This window comes from Tachypleus tridentatus, chromosome 13 (genome assembly GCF_004210375.1).
Source record: "Tachypleus tridentatus isolate NWPU-2018 chromosome 13, ASM421037v1, whole genome shotgun sequence".
NCBI classification, from domain to species: domain Eukaryota; kingdom Metazoa; phylum Arthropoda; class Merostomata; order Xiphosura; family Limulidae; genus Tachypleus; species Tachypleus tridentatus.
In genome coordinates, this window is record NC_134837.1 from 197,390,971 (window position 1) to 197,408,784 (window position 17,814).

The window sequence follows — 17,814 nt, forward strand, 5'->3', positions numbered from 1 at the left end:
TATGGGGAATTTTAATGAAAGGATATTCTTTTCAGTAATCGTTCACGAAATTGAAATATGAGAAAAATCAAATTTCTCAAGGTTTTTGGAGAAATCAAATGCTATATAATCTTCGCAGCTTTAGTGAAAATGTCTATTTTTTTAAATATAGAAAAAGTGTTGAAAAATTATGATAAAAATGTTGAATATACTTTATTTCCTTAGAAAACTCAAAATTAAGACATTATACCATTAATCAAAAACAATTATTTTGCTTGAAAGTTATAATAGCTACCTTCTATTTTAATTTATTTTTCAAATAAAGTTTAAAAAACCAAGCCTTTAAAAGTAAGATTACTGAATTAAAATAATTGATTCTACTGGACAATTACGACTTCTTTCTAAACTTCATTCATTTTTAACACGTTTTACTCAGAATCAAAGAAAGTTCTTTTCTTAAACTTTTAAAATAATACATTGTTTTTTGTTAGAGTTGTGATGCCTTAATTTTGAGCTTTTGTAGGAAATAAGCACTCCGTTAACTTACAATTGATTTCGAAATAAATTGCATGTTTATGCCTCTATTTCACAAAGTTTAATTTCTCACCGAAAACTGTCCAGAAATTTATTTTTCTTGATATTACAGTGGATAGATGCACTTGTTGTAGTTTTTCCAAAAAAGATCTCCTTTGGTCAAAACTCATGGTATTTATACTATAATTCGCTATTAACATTCAGGCTTCCTTCGATTTTACTTTATTTCTCAAGAGAAAGTAATTAAAAGGAGGCCTTTAAAAATAAGATTTATTGAATCAAAATAAATAAATCTAGAAGAACATTACGGCTTCTTTACAAATTTAGTCCATATTTTAGATATTTTTTTTACTCAGAACTGTAGAAAGTTCATCTATCTTAAATTTTGAAATAACATAATGTTTCTCGTTAAAATTGTAATGCGATAATCTTGAACTTTTGTAGAAAATAAACAATATCCGATATTTGGCAATTATGCACTTTTGACCTTCTTTCATAAAGTTTAATTTTTTCACCAAAATTAATTTTTTACTTTTTGAATGCCACCTGCTAGTACAGCAATATGTCTTTGGATTTACAACGCAAAATCGGGGGTTCAATTCCCCTCGGTGGGCTCAGCAGATAGCCCGACGTAGCTTTGCTATAAGAAAACACACATACTTTTTGAAATTTCCTAAAATTGTCGAGATTTTTTTTCTGATAACAGTAGTAAGAAGCACCTCTTCTGAACATTGATCTTTTTTTTTATTGAAATTCCTAATATTTATACCTTTATTTGCTATCAAAATAACAAATGTCTTTAATCCAGCATAAATATTTCGTTTAATATGAAACACATATGAATTGAAGCCACAATGACCGTCTAAATTTGTATTTATAACATCTCTTTCTTTAAAGCCTTTCTGTCGTTTATTTTTCTCAGGCTTAAGGTTAAATTGATACTCAACAAAATGTTAGTGAAAAACTAGGATGAAATCTTGAGAATTTACAAAAAAAGTTTTAAAAGTGTACATGAAGAGCATCCTTACGGTAGAACATCAACAAAAATAATTTTTCGTAAAATTTTACGAAAACACTAGAGTTATAGGCTCGGTAGTTTTAATGAAAAATACATTTTTTTTTACAGAAAAAGTGCGTATTTTAAAACAAAATTGGATGTAAGATGTGTGATTATGTTTATTTCGAAAAAATAGAGAGACTAAAATTTTAATTAATTATCCAGAATAGAAATACATTTAAATGTGGAATAAAAGCCGTAAGATCGTCTATGTATCGAAATTATGGTTTTAAAATTCCCTTTTTTCTCTCGAAGCACTTCGATTCTTTAACCTTTTATCAGATGTAAAATGAAATTGATGCCAGACCTAATGATAAATTAAATTTTAAATTGTAGGAGTATCTATATAAAGAATTCTATTTTGAAAACCATACAACAAGGATATGTTTCTATCATCGTTGGATATCTCAAAAAAATTCTCTAAATTTTATTAGAGTTCAAAGGTTATGTAGTTTTATTAATTTTGATTAAGAAAGGATTTTTTTTCAAAAAAGCAAAAACTTGCGTATTTTAAAACAAAATCAAATGTGAAATATATGGTTGTGTTTATTTTTATATAGAACACTGAGATAAAAAATTTAAAACTTTTTAAGTTTGTTTGTATTCGAGATCAGCGACAACTGTTTCTAGCTTTGAAAGCCAAATACTTTTCATTTTTGTGTTAGTTTTAGAAATACATACAATTGGAGTTGTCATACTTAGTTTTGCTAATAATAATCACTTTTTTGCGTGTACCAAAGAAAAGTATTATTTTATAAAAACTGGTATTTTTCAAATATTTCGTGAAAAATCTTTTTTATTAATGTTACTCTACTAGAAGGATGCACTTGATGTATTATTTTAAATTGAACTAGTTTCATTAAGATTACCGAGGTTTACTTCTTGATTTGTCATGAATATTACGATTTGACTTCATGTCTGAAGAAAAACAAACAATAGAAGGGCTTACAAAATATGAATTTTTGGTCAAAATTCCTAAGACTAGCAGGTAATTACCCTATCTTTCTAAACTTAGTTCACCTTTTAAATGTGTTTTAATTCCAGATCAGAAAAAAAAATAGCCTTAAAAGAATATAACGATATAATATAATATACGTTTTCATTAAGTTCCTAATTAAATTCTTGGTTTGTTTAAGAAATACACAAAACTCGGAGATCACACGTTCGATTTTGCTTTATAAAGCATAATTTTTTGCGTGTTTCAGAAACAGTTGTGTTTTTTTTCTCAAACTTACAAAGGCTATGCAATTGGCGTTTTAAAAAAAACTTTTGTAGAACGTTTATTTTTCAAGTTATTCGTCTAGAAACATGCACTCGGTATCTTAATGGTCTATAAGTTGTGATAATAACAACATATTTCAACTTAAAAATTCAGTGAAAACCTTACGTCTAAACCTAGCATTCCGTTCTTTCAGTTTTAATACAAAGTAAAGTAATGGCAAAAGTCAGAAAAATGCACTCTAATTTCAAGAATTCAGAGTTTCTATTAAATATCGCTATTTTTGAAGTCTTAACTCCATTTGCTCTTGTAAAGGAAAGCAAAATAGTAAATCTGAAAGACACGCCAAATCTTAAAGAGTTCTGTTTTTTTGTTTTTAATTTCGCGCAAAGTTACATGAGGCCTATCTGCGCTAAGCATCCCCAATTTAACATTGTAAGGCTACAGGGAAGGCAGCTAGTCATCGCCACTCACCGCCAGCTCTTGGGCTCCTCTTGTACCAAGGGCAAGGATGTTTGGTGCAACAGGGATTCGAACCCGCAACTCTCAGATTACGAGGCGAACGTTTTAACCCACCTGGTCATGCCGGGCCTTTGAGAGTTCTGTGGGGAAACATTTTTTGATATGTTCAAATAAATTGCATATTTCCTGCGGGAAAATGGTAAAATATATAAATATCATAGCTTGACTAGATTACTAAGGCTTAAGTCTTGGGTATTTTCACAACAAAAATGTTTTTTCACGAAATAATTGAAAACGTTTGTGTCTTATGAGAAAATATAAAATAAAATATTTATATAAACATCAAATTTTAACTTGAAAAGTTAAGGGAAACTCTTTTGTCTAAATTTGGCCATACTAGTTCCTAGACTTGAATTAATTAAATAACAATATTGAAATAAATTCTAAACTCTAAACTTCTGAAAATCGGAATTTGTTCCCCTAGCGGGAGGTAAATCTTTGGATTTACAACATTCAAATCAGAGGTTTGATTCCCGTCAGTGGACACAAATACATCCTACTGTGGCTTTGTTAGAGGGAAATGTTTATTATGTATTGCTATTTTTAGAAAGTCTTAACATTCTTTATCACATTTTCTAGAAAAGAAAGCAGAAAATTTCAGAGTGTAGGTGTGTGTTTTCTTACAGTAAAGCCACATCGGGCTATCTGCTGAGCCCACCGAAGGGAATCGAACGCCTGATTTTAGCGTTGCAAATCCGAAGACACGCCGCTGTACTAGCGGGGGGCGACATTTCAGAGAATCGTCAAAGCATGTCTAGGAAGTTTTGATGCAAACAAATTATTTTTCGAAATATCCAAATATAGTGCAACTTTCCTGTGGAAGTACGTTAAAATATATGACAAGCACAATTTTAACTAAAATACTGAGGTTTTAATCGTTTTACCTAGCTACTAATTCCTCAGAACGTTCCGGTAGTACTGTATACCGTAGACCGTGTTACCTAGCTATAGTCGGTCCGGCATGGCCACGTGGTTAAGGCACATGACTCGTAATCTGAGGGTAGCGGGTTGGAATCCCCATCACACGAAACATGCTCGCCCCTTCAGCTGTGAGTGCGTTATAATGTTACGATCAATCCCACTATTCGTTGGTAAAAGAGAAACCCAAGAGTTGGCGGCGGATGGTGATGACTAGCTGTCTTCCCTCAAGTCTTACACTGCTAAATTAAGAACGGCTAGCGCAGATAGCCCTCCTGTAGCTTTGCGCGAAATTCAAAACATACCAAATCTAGCTACAGTCACACAAAATGTGTCTGATGCGTTGTCTACATGTTTAATAGGACTGTTTTACTTAACAATTAATTAATCACATTGTTTTAAATATACTGTGTACACGTTAAGAATACCGTCTTCCCCAGCTACTAGTTACACAAAATATTTCTAATGTACTGTATATCCGTTATCAAACCATTTTATCTAGCTTCTAGTTACTCAGAATGCTTCCAATAAACTGTCTATACGTTAATAGGACTGACTTATCTAGCTACTAGTTACTCAGATTGTTTTAAATATACTGTTTATATGTGAAGTTGCTCGTCAAAGATAGCTACATCCCAAAGTGTTTCAAACGTACTGTTTACAGTTGAAGTGAGCCGTATCACCCAGCTACTAGTTACTGAGATTGTTTCAAACGTGCTTTTTACACTTGAAGTAAGCCGTCTTACCCAGCTACTAGTTAGTAAGACTGTTTCAAACGTACTGTTTACATTTCATATGGACCGTCTTACCCACATACTAGTTACTAAGATTGTTTTAAACGTACTGTTTGCACATTAAGTAGATCATTTTACCAAGTTACTAGTTACACAGCTTGTTTCCAGTGTTCTGTCTACGTTCAGGACAATGTATTCAGTATTCTTTCTCATTTTTGCATCTGTGTGTTTCAAGCCCACCAGTGTCTCAGCAGTATGTCTGCGGACTTACAACGCTAAAAACCGGGTTTCGATGCCCGTGGTGGGCAGAGTACAGATAGCCCATTGTGTGGCTTTATGCTTAATTCAAAACAACAACTGTTTATTTCAATATTATTTTACGTTAGAGCTTCGTTTTCAGGTTATAGTTTTCACTGATATTAGGCACATTTGTTTTTAAATGTTGAATGTGTTAAAACAATTTTTTGATACACGAATATATATTGTGATTTTTGGTATATTAGCCCTGTATTAGGCTCATTTTACAGATTTCAACAACTTTTGCCTCTATACAGCAAATCATTAGAGTTGACAACATATATATCAGAATAATTATTTTATCGAGTAACCACCAAAATATTTTACCTTTAACTACTGAAACATCCCGTGTGAAATGTCATTACCCCCCTATAGATGTGCTTGGGTATGTATATATATATATATACCCAGCTACTAGTTACTAAGATAGAGAGAAAGACTGAATCATTTCCAGAAGGACATGATAATATACTCGCCGTGTACACGTGTTGTATATACCTGATTATTTTGCTAGTACATTGCAACATTCAACCCAGGATGTCATTATTCTGCATATTATTACAGTTTATTTTTACATATTAGTTCCTTTACAATAACAATCAGTCAATGAGTCAGCCGTCTCTAGATTTACTAACATTGACACGGCATAGAAAATCCCGGAAACTAATAAAAAAGAACTGTCGCACTGCGAATATCGTACCGGAAGTGATGGAATCACGGATGGAGGGATTCGGCGCCACATTTCAGTATATGACCAAGCTCTACATGAAACTACATCTTCTGTACCTGTTGTGCTAACTTTAACATTGTATAGACTTCCCGCCATCAGAACTATTAGTCACAGAGAACAACGAACCCCACCTGTCAAAAATATTCCAACCAGTATTTAGAAAATCCGGTTTTATGAACTCGACAATGTAGCAGAAAGTTTCGTGTTGCTTTATTTTAACGGGTTTTCTAGCTAAACATTTACTCATTTCTTAGTTTGATATCTACAAGTACAGTAGAACATTGTATTTAAAAACCTATATCTCTTAGGACAAGTGTTGTTTTCCTTACTTTTCGATGTATTTCATGGAGATATTTGATCAATAACTATGAAGTGTGTAAGTTTAGTCCTAAAGTTTAACTTGTTTATTCTCGCTGAACGTACAACTACTGCCAAGTGAAAGTTAGTTAATAACTGTTAACTGGATAGTTTTGCATGGAAGATAACAACCATACAACCAAGTGATTATCTTCATCTGGATTTCTTCGTCGCTGACTCCACGTTACAATTAATATCTAGGACAGGTTTCACATAATACAATTAACTATTAACACTTACAGCGTGTGACTTAATCTACAAAAACAACAACAAAAAACCGTATAAATCATTATTTCCAGTGCTTGATCAGCAACAGAAAATAGAACAAGGATCCCAAACCTGCCGTTTCTACACGCCATGCGTTTTTGAACCAATTAAAATTCGTACCGACACCAGAGGACTAATACAAAATACATTTGTGGGGAAAGCGGGAATTGCTGTGTTTTGTGTGTGTAGATACTAGCACGAAGGAAATGGAAGTGAAGAGTGTTATTTTCATATTGTCGGTTTTCTTTGGTGAGTTTGTGTTTTAATATGCTTCTTCTTAAGTGGTAGCGTTAACGCATCAAATTGCATTTTAAAGAAATGCTTGTCTTTGGCTTGTGAGATTGTATTCAACTTTATTGGTGACCAGGTTTATACAAACTTGTTTTACTTTTCTTAGAAGCTGAAAATATAACAATCATGTACAACAGAACTATTCCAAATAGTAAGTTAGCAGCAATAGACTAGAGAGACCGCCAACTTTTAGACTATCTTTAACTGAGACTGGTGGTCACATTATAAAGCCACGGCTAAATGGTTGAGTGTACTCAATGACAGAAATTCGAATCCACGATCCGCAGATTACAAGTCGGGCACTTTATCAATACGGAGTAACTTAATAATACACACAACAGAGAAACATTACATAAATAATCTTACGTCCACAGACAAGGACTCATATCTGCCGATTTCTTAAACAAATGTTCCGAAACTGTTTATGCACCAAATTAATCGTGGACACGTCATTTGCTTGGTTTCTTTCTTTTTACAGTTTGTTTTTGTTTGTTTTGAATTTCGCACAAAGCTACACGAGGATTATTTATGCTAGCCGTCCCTAATTTAACATGTAAAACTAGAGGGAGGGCTGCTAATCATCACTACTCACCTTGAACTCCTGGGCTACTATTTTACCAACGAATAGTGGGATTGACCGTAACCACCTGACGCCCTATGATTGAAAAGTCAAGCATGTTTGACGTGACGGGGATTCGAACCCTCGACCATCAGATTATGAGTCGAGCGCCCTAATCGCCCGGACATGTCGGGCCAATTTTTTTTTAAAGATTAAAGCCATATGTGGCTACTTGCTGTATTCACCGCGGAGAATCGATCCCCGGATTGTAGCGTTTTGTAAGCCCGTAAACTTACTGCTATCTTACTGGAGGAATACCATAAATATTATAGGTGGAGTCCACTAGACGGTTTAACACCGTTTTAAACATAAAATAAATTACTTCATTATTGAATGTTGTAAGAAACAATATGTCTCTCCCTCTGTAGTTGAATGTTATAAAAGCAAGTTAGCATTTTGAGGTTTAACACATTTACATTTGCTTCGACATAAAAGTTTCTGAATTTCTAAGTATAGGCCAAGAAAAGTCGTTAATGCTACTTTGAATCTTACTTGTTCTAATATACAGTAAAATATTTGATGTTACAAGGGAAACAAAATATTACATTAAAAATTATGAAGGTGAAAGTGAAAGCTATAAAGAAAAACATATTAAAACTAAACTATTATCATTATTTGTATTAAAACTATTATCATTATGAGTCCCAATCGTAACAAAAAAAACTGATTTTGAATGTGATTAAATTAACACATTGGGTATAAATCATCTGGAAACTGATTTTGAATGACTAAATAAACTCATTGGGTATAAATCATTTGGAAACTGATTTTGAATGTGACTAAATTAACACATTGGGTATAAATTATCTGGAAACTGACTATGAATGTGACTAAATTAAATGATTGGGTACAAGTCATCTGGAAACCGTCTTTAAAAAAAAAAACCGTTAAAGGAGACGAAAGAATTGTCTGTAACATTTTATTTTATAATCAGTTACGTCACAGTTAAAAAAACAAACCTTCTGCTGCAGTATTTTAGTAACCAAAACGTCCACCTACTTTATTTGTAAGAAATTAACAGCTTAATCTGGAAATTTGGAGTTTGTTCAGAATGATGTGTTGACCTGTGAACACTAAACACATGATTGAAATCCAGTTCTCTTTAACTTGAACTTATAATTTTTACACATTGATTTAAATTTGTTTTGTATTTTTCTAGTGACCTTTCTATAACTAAAAATTAAGTTCTGTTCAAAGCAAACTGTCTATGCATAGATTTAAACAAATATCAACACAGTATTAAATATATTGTTTTTACGTTCAAATTTATAAAAATTAAAAGGTATTGTTTTATCAGACAGACTTCCTTACTGCTAACGATATTTTCGGACGTAAGTTCAAACATATTTTGCAAGGATCCGTCAGATTAGATTTAAGTTATTCCTAAATCCATATACTAATAGAAATGTCATAATACCAAATTAAATATAATAGAAGTAAGATATCGTAAATATTATCGCCAATCCCCTTATACTACCGACAGCTTTCACATATTCACTTATTAATGTAATATGTGAATAGCCTTAAACAGAAAGAAAAGTGAATTTGGGTTTTGCTGAACCATTACTGGGGGAACGTTCTGGAACTTTGAACGAATATATACGTCATAACTGAGAACACACAAAAGTAATATTTTCATTATTAATTTTGAAATATTTACTGTAATCAGTGATTTAAAACTTTTTTTGGATATTTTTAACCATTCTGATGTAAATAACTGTAAACACATTTCATCTGATTATGTAGATATATCTCTTTAACAGCAACTAATATAGAAATCAAAATACTCGGTAGAGACCGTTGGTGCATTAGTTTACAACTACTTATTAAAAATTACAACGGTTTAGTGTGTGCTTTATATATCAAATTCAAAACTACTTTTTAAAATATTTTTCAGGTTACAGTATATAGCAAACAAGAGATTGTAATTACATATATTGGCTTTTGCGGTTCTTCTATAACCACAGTATTGTTTTTGTGAATTAATTAAATGTACTTCATAATTTTCTCGATACTCACAAACAGTTTGTATAATTTCATCTTGATAAATGTTTGTTTTATGCTTGTTTTCAAACAAGAAAATTATTAAATAATATTTGTTCAGCAAAGATGAAACAAACGTGATCTGTCATTACGCTTCTAGAATAATTATCAGAAAGTTGAGAAGGGAATATACAAAAAATGTGTCTCCAACCATCAATTCGATTTGATTTTTTAGAGTTTGACTGTGACAGACGCAAAACAAAGTGGACACTGTCACTACATGTTACTTGATGTTTTTAAAGAGCTGGCTGTGACTGACACACAACAAAGTGGACACTGTCACTACATGTTACTTGATGTTTTTAACAGCTGGCTGTGACTGACACACAACAAAGTGGACACTGTCACTACATTTTAGTTGATTTTTCAGAACTGACTGTCACTGACGTTTAACAGCATGGTTGTTGTCAGTACATGTTATTTGGTTGTCTTATTTGGGGAAGAAGATCCATCACTGAAGTTTAACAAACTAGCACATTATCAGTACATGTTATTGGATTTTTTTTTCAGGTCTGGTTGCGACTGAAGTTCAACAAAAAAGACACTGTCAGTACATGTTGTATAACTGTACACAAGTGGTCAGACCATTTCTCAATGACGACCGTTACATGTTTCCCACCAGCCACAGAGACATCAACAACATGTGCAAGTTAGTGTTTATTTTTCTAATTTTCTATAATCGTGAAAGTTGGACGTAATGATATAAGTTGCTGATATGGAATTGAATGTTTAAACAGAATTATTTCAAAACTATGTCAGTCCTATTTATGATAAATATAAGAAAACATGATATTAAGAAAGATATCTAAATTTAATTTCAAATCATCTTTAGTGTAACGAAAATTTGACGAAATCTTAGTATAATATTATGTCTTATTTCGCTACAACTAAAGAATGTGGAGTGGGTTCGTAGATTGTGTCCGCCATTTTATGACTGACTGTTCATCAGATGACCAACGTTCCAAGTTTAACAATGCTGTTGGCGATTCCATGGATACCGTGCACGCCATTTGTAGTTCTGATAAGTACCAGACGGGTAAGTTTCAATAATAGTGAGTATTATTAATTATACACATATTAAATATGAAACATAGATCGTACAAAAACAATTCAAAATAAGTTACTCAAAAGAAGTGTGCCACTTGTAAAAACTCGAAACTTACCTGAAGTTTTGAAAGAAATTTAAATTTCAGGAAAACTACTTCAGTTGCAAAAACAATATTTTTATTATTCCTTGTCTGTTAACTACTCAAAAAAAGAACACAATCTAGGCGTGCTTTATTAGTTAAAGTGTTCAAACTGTGTTACCTGACAGTTCGCATCCACTGCCACAGAAACACTTTCAGTATTTTATTTTCGTGGATGTGCTAGAAGAGTAAAAGGCATATTTCAATAAAAAAAACTGTAGATTAACTCTGGTCTACAAGTTCAAAATTAGAGGGAGCTAGTGGAGATAACTTTGAAACATTTAAACAAGCAACAAGAAATAAATACTCTAAGTCTTTCTACATCACTCTATTGACTCATAGTTTCCTTATTTATTGTTATTCGTTTTGTGTTGAAACCAACATCTTGCTAAAACCAACCACATATGAATTTCGTCATTGTTTGACTTTCTGTATATCTTCTCTGACTACACAGAATACTTAGCCAATGCTGTATGCTTCAAGCGTGTATCTATTGGTAGCTGTGATTCGTATTATCGTCGTATGGTGGATCAGGTGTCTAATCAACAAGCAGAAAATAATCACATATGTTGGTAAGTGTTTCAAGGTGCAAAACTGAAGTAACTGTTTTGCAACTTCTTACGATAATTTTAATATTTATATTTAATTTGATGTAATAATACTTTCAGGAATATTTTTATTTTTTCCTTCCTAAACATTTCTAAAGCATACAAGTTTCTTGAACACGAACAAATTGTATTTTCGAAAGAATCTCCCAGCTTTATGAGACAAATTGACGATTACCATTATCTTGACTTTCAGAGTAAAAAACAAGAATAATTGAAATAATGATAGTCATCAATATGTCACATATTTATAAATATTTTTTCGGTGTTTAATTAATAAAACATGGCATGCAGGAATTTTACTATTTCTTTCCTTATGATTTATGCACTATACTAAAAAACTAAAAAGAAGGAATCCTCAACAGCTACGGCACTAGAAATTCTTTTAGGCAGAATTCAAGTAAATTAATCTACAATACTTTTTTTCTTTTTTATTAGTTATATTTTTGTGGGTCAGCAACGCAAAGCATGGGGCACACGTATACCCGATTCGATTGTATTGCTTAATTACTTATTAGGTTCTCTACCAGCCTATTTTCAAATTGAAATTATTTTAAGCAGAACTAAAGTAAATTAATCTACCAGACCTTGGGTGTGATCAAATGACCAGTCTAAAAGGTTTGATCTCCTGAGTTCAACATGTAATTGTAATTCGATATAAAATCGGTGAAGAGAGGACGGAACTAAGAGCTTAAAGTTTGTACTTAAGAAAACCTCTTAAGAGCCTTCTTTTAGCCGTTATACCGCGACTAGTAACAAAAAAATGGAATATTTTTTACACGTCAAATTGAAGAATTATAATGTATGCGAACATAAAGCTTGGTTTGGTTTGTTTTGAATTTCGCACAAAGCTACTGGAGGGCTATCTGCGTTAGTTCTCACTAATTTATCAGTATAAGACTAAAGGGAAGGCAGCTAGCCATCACCATCCACCGCCAATTCTTGGGCTACTCTTTTAGCAACGAATAGTAGGACTGGCTTTCACATTCCAACGCTCCCACGGCTGAAAGAGCGAACATGTTTGGTGTGACGGGCATTCGAACTCGTGACCTTCAGATTATGAATCGAGTGCCTTAACCACCTTGCCATGACGAGCCTCATAAAACTTCATATGAAGATAAAAATTAATCTCGGAATTTTCGTTATTTATCTTTTTTTATTCCCGAACTAAAACATGTAAATTTATCTGTTTACAAACTAGAAATAGATCGATTTGAGGCAAATTCGAGAAATAAAAAAGATGTTAAAGTTTATGATTTTTTTTAATGTCACTGCAGAGCTAAAACAGACGATTAAAAGCTGTACGAAGAACATTAGAACACAAGATTAACTTCAGTTTATTTCACTATTAACTTACGCAACAGTAAATATTAAAAAGTATAAAAATATAGTACAAAACTTTAGCACTATTGGATAAGAAAACGCTGACATAATGCAATATACTACGACGGCTATTCCATAGAATATTGAACCAGCTTGACCTGTATCTACGTATACCCCTTGGGGTAAGTTAATTCTATTTAAAAGGGTGATAGACAGTGTAGAAGTTATTGTGAGCTAGAAGTTTATCGCTATTGAATACATTCATTCGAAATAACTACTCAACTAGGTAATGTAAGGAGTCTGGGATACTGCGTTAAGACTATAGCCTGAATTAAAAGTGTGATATTTTATTATTCTTGCTTCTTTCCTTGTATTTTGTGGTCAAGATATTATCCTTATTTCCTAACCCAGTAACCACTAAGAAATCATTGCAGAACACAATAGCTGCCCAGAAATCAACTATTGTAATAAAAATATTATTCATTTTTTTCTCATGTATGTATCTTTTTTTTTATATGTGTTTCTTGAGTATATATCTAAATTACTATTATGGCAAATATAAACATGGAACAACTGTAAAAACAGTATCTCTAACGTGTTTTATAGTAGTCCCCCGCTAGTACAGCGATATGTCTCCGGATTTACAACGCTAAAATCAGGGGTTCGATTCCCCTCGGTGGGCTGAGCAGATAGCCCGATGTGGCTTTGCTATAAGAAAAACACGCACACACACGCTTTATAGTAAAAATATTAGGGTTATTCTAATGATGTTTAATCGACGAGTGATAATAAATTCAAAACACAGATGTTTCTAAAATACTTATTGAAGAGCTTCGTTTAGCCGGATCGTTTTATCTGGGTTCGATTTTGTATGACGATAATTTTTGACTACATGAGGGCCCGGCATGGCTAAGCGTGTTAAGGCGTTCGACTCGTAATCTGAGGGTCGCGGGTTCGAATCCCCGTCGCACCAAACATGCTCGCCCTTTCAGTCGTGGGGGCGTTATAATGTGACGGTCACTCCCACTATTCGTTGGTAAGAGAGTAGCCCAAGAGTTGGCGGTGGGTGGTGATGACCAGCTGCCTTCCCTCTAGTCTTACACTACTAAAGTAAGGACGGCTAGCGCAGATAGCTCTAGCGTAGCTTTGCACGAAATTCAAACAAACAGATTACATGAGTCATTTGACCTTAAAGAGTTCTGAGCTTTGTCTTTCTTTTTTATGTTTCAGTGCATACAGCCAGTTCAAGAACTGTGTAACTGAACCTTTGATGAAACAATGTGGTAATAGAACGAAAGCCTTTCTGGATCACTCCATGACGTTCCTGGGGTCCATGTGTGGCAAAACACACTATGGGTAAGTACATGAATCAACTTAAAACCCGATGATCGCTTTATCTCACAACTAGATTTACATTTGTCAACATAGAAACCAGTCAAACTTCTAAACCCTTGTTTCTTTAGTTGTTTTAGAGCAAATCACATTGGGCTGTCTGCTTTGACTACCGTGAGAAATTTTAGCGTTGTATGATTTACCGCGGTCCCACCAGAAGCAGCTGTTTTGCCATCTTTCTTTACCAAAGAACTTATCTATATGCCTAATACTAAATAGCACACTATATAAACTTACTTATATTTCAGAGTTTTTTTCTGTTACGAACTTACAAAGCAAGATAGTCAGATTCCTGGGCTAGAAAGGTATGTCCACTGGCTTGGCACAGGAGCACCAGAATCCCATTGAAGGCCTCTGCTCCATCCAAGATATCAGGACTCATTGTTTTACGTTTTAAAACTCTCCCTCTATTATGAAGGAGGTACTTTTCTGGATGTAAGGGGAAGTCATACGACGTAACTGGAACCGAAAGAAATATCTCCAATCGGGTGATACATACGGGCAAGGGGCGTTAATGGTAGTTAGAAATAGCTTCAGAATGCCCTGAAGATGTATAGAAAGAGCAAAAAGTAATTTTAGGTTTTCTGATAACTGAAAAAAAAAAAAAAAGGTTTGGTTTGTTTTGAATTTTGCGCAAAACTGCACGAGGGCTATCTAAGCTACCTGTCCCTAATTTAGCAGTGTAAGACTAGAGGGAAGACAGCTAACTAGTCATCATCACCCACCGCCAACTCTTGGGCTACTCTTTTACTAACAAATAGTGGGATTGATTGTCACATTATAACGTCCCAACGGCTGAAAGGGCGAACATGTTTAGTGCGACGGGGATTCGAACCCTTAACCCATCTAGCCATGCCGGGCCCCGATCGATGTCGTTCACAGTTGGACTGTGAGGTTGGTGAAATTAATTTTAAACATCCACCCATATTTTGGTGGACGTTGTCTTACAAGATATTACTGTGATCTTGTAACCTTCTATAACGTTACTTACGTTTATTTATTAGTTACAGATGGTGTGCAAATAAATCGCTGGATACTTACATTGTATGGTTGTCAATAGTCCAGTAATACAATTTCCAGTGTTAAGTTTTTCGTTCCGATGTATATAGAACACATTATAAACACGTAGAAATATGTCTCGTGATGAAATTGAGAATTAACAATAATACGAACTAGTATATTCACAAAACGTATTATAACCTACACGGGGAACCAACCCCCTGATTTTTAGTGTTTGAAGTCCATAAACTTTCCATTGACCTCTGAAGACATGCTACATCTCCCCCTACATTAAGTTACTAGTCACTATTGTGTCAGCTCATGGTAAATGGAGCATCACATCATTATGACGACCATCGCTGGTTGTGTGGCGACTGCTGCAACTAAATGGGTGATGCTTTTCTTTTGCCAGACGAGAGTGTAACTTTGCGCGAAATTAAAAAAAAAACGGACAAACAAAAACAAACAGACATCGAGTGGCAGAAAAAGAAGCTAACATTTAAAACTTTGATTCTGTTTCTACAGTTGTTGTTGTTTTTTATATCTACGTTCAAGACTGTCGCATTAACTTTTTTTTTTCGGCCCGGCATGGCTAGTTGGTTTAGGCGCTCGACTCGTTATCTGAGGGTTGCGGGTTCGAATCCTTGTCACGCCAAACATGTTCGCCCTTTCAGCCGTGGGATCGTTATAACTTAAACGACCAATTCCCCTATTCGTTGGTAAAAGAGTAGCCCAAGAATTAGTGGTGGGTGGTGATGACTAGCTGCCCTGGTCTCACACTGCGAAATTAGGGACAGCTAGCGCAGATAGCCCTAGAACAGCTTTGCGCGAAATTAAAAAACAAACAATTAACTTTTTTATTTTGGATTTTTCCCCACAACCCTAATATTACTCGAATCAAATAATAGTTAGATCATGCAGTTTGTGGTTTTATAGTCATGCGTTACTGATATAAAATTTTTCGTACAACTTTGCACTTAAAATTATTGTACCAATTCTGAAATGGGAAGAGTAATTTGCTTTATCCTAATTTATGTTGTGAGCTATTCTTGCTTAAAGTTAATTTTGTATTCGTAATTCATAGCTTTTGTGCTTGTAATAAAGACTAAAGTACGTAATAAATTGTTTTATTTGGTAATCTCTGCTATAAATTATTCTGTAAATCAAGAGTGACGTCACTGTTTCGTAATTGACGCTCAGTTTTTATTGTTATAAAAGTAAATTGTCAAAGGAATTACTAACCATAATGAAAAATATTATATAGAGAATGAACTACATGTTTAAATAAAATATACTAGGTATAATTGTCACTCTACTTATATTTTTTTAACATTTATATCGAAAGGTACAGTAGAGCTTCACCCTAATTAAACTAAAACACAAAACGTGCCCAAGTTACAGTTATATAAATATAGGCCGAACTTAACAAAGGATTAATTATTGTTTTACTTTAAGACAAGTGGACTTACACATACTGGTGTTTGTGATTATAATTATTTCGTATTATTATAAAAAAATAAAAAAACTGTTGGGATAAAACTACTAATTTGACCGCAAATGTTTTCCAGGTCTCTGCTTGAAATAATAATAACTACTAATAAATTTCCATTTTTAAGTCTATCCTACAGGTGCCCAACAGCGCCGCCTGCCACAAAACTTCCAATCATTGCTTCGTTTCCAACCGAGAATCCTCGTGTGCGGACAACCGAACCGTCAGTTACAAGATGGACGCAGCGCACAATTATTTACACTCTACCACCAACGCAACAGAGCAGAACGTCTAACAAAGGGTGCATTTGTTCGGATATAGTTTGCTATTTCAGTACCTGGGTTGCCTTAGTGCTGCTGATGTTGGTTCAATGAAAGAAGAACGTACTGCTTTAGGGTTCTTCTGTATGTTGATATTGTTACTAAACTGAATACACTTTATATGTCCCATTTATGTGTGAAAATTAACTTCGAAATACAGAGAAAAAACTGTAACAAAGCTATGATTTTTTAAAGTTTTTTTGTACTATGTGTAGGATTCACGTGCACCTTCAAAAGCGCGGTAGTTACGTCGTAAGAGCAACTTAATGGTCATGGAAATGGATTGCATATGCTTTACAATAGTAGTAGTTACAATATCAATGCAAAAACATTCAACTCAGTTGAATTGAAACAATTAAGAAGAGAAATAGATAAAGTTTGGCCGCTGTTAATTTGTATTTGTATTCGCATAAAAGGCGAAACTAAATGTTATCGTTAAATATGCACGTTATCTGTTTGGTTCTGTTGTTTTTTATATAATTACCATTATTCTCAAAATGCTGTTGTATTATTTGGATTGTACATGACGTCACTTTCGTTACAGTTTGTTTTCATAATAAAGCCTACTCTCCTTTCTTTTGTCGTTTTTTGGTACAACTGTACTTTACGATAAGATTTGAACTCATTTTTTAATGGTAAACTAGAATATTTCTCTTTCTTCCTACTTCTAGGGGTCATCTGGTACACTGGTGTATTATCAGGTTTTTTCATAAACAATATTTTCTTTCTTGTTTTGTTTTTCTTTAAAATCAGGTACAGGATTAATCATTTATATTTATCTTCCATATTTAATAAACAAGTCTTTTCTTCACGAATTTGTTCCAATTAAACTATTTTTACTTGGTCAAGAAGACTAATAGCTAGATTTCTGAAAGAAAAAAAACCCTAGAAATAATTATTATTTCAAACTATTATATATTTGTTTCACTATT

At 33.5% G+C, this 17,814-nt stretch overlaps 1 protein-coding gene across 1 annotated transcript; it reads left to right on the forward strand.

Annotated features, from left to right (window-relative positions):
- The first annotated feature begins 6,083 nt into the window (after positions 1-6,083).
- Positions 6,084-17,458, forward strand: LOC143238714 (uncharacterized). Its single transcript, XM_076479180.1, has 6 exons — positions 6,084-6,863; positions 10,078-10,216; positions 10,461-10,603; positions 11,209-11,326; positions 13,913-14,038; positions 16,690-17,458. The coding sequence occupies exons 1-6, from the start codon at positions 6,821-6,823 to the stop codon at positions 16,934-16,936; spliced, it is 816 nt and encodes a 271-aa protein (XP_076335295.1). The 5' UTR covers positions 6,084-6,820; the 3' UTR covers positions 16,937-17,458.
- The last annotated feature ends 356 nt before the right edge of the window (positions 17,459-17,814 follow it).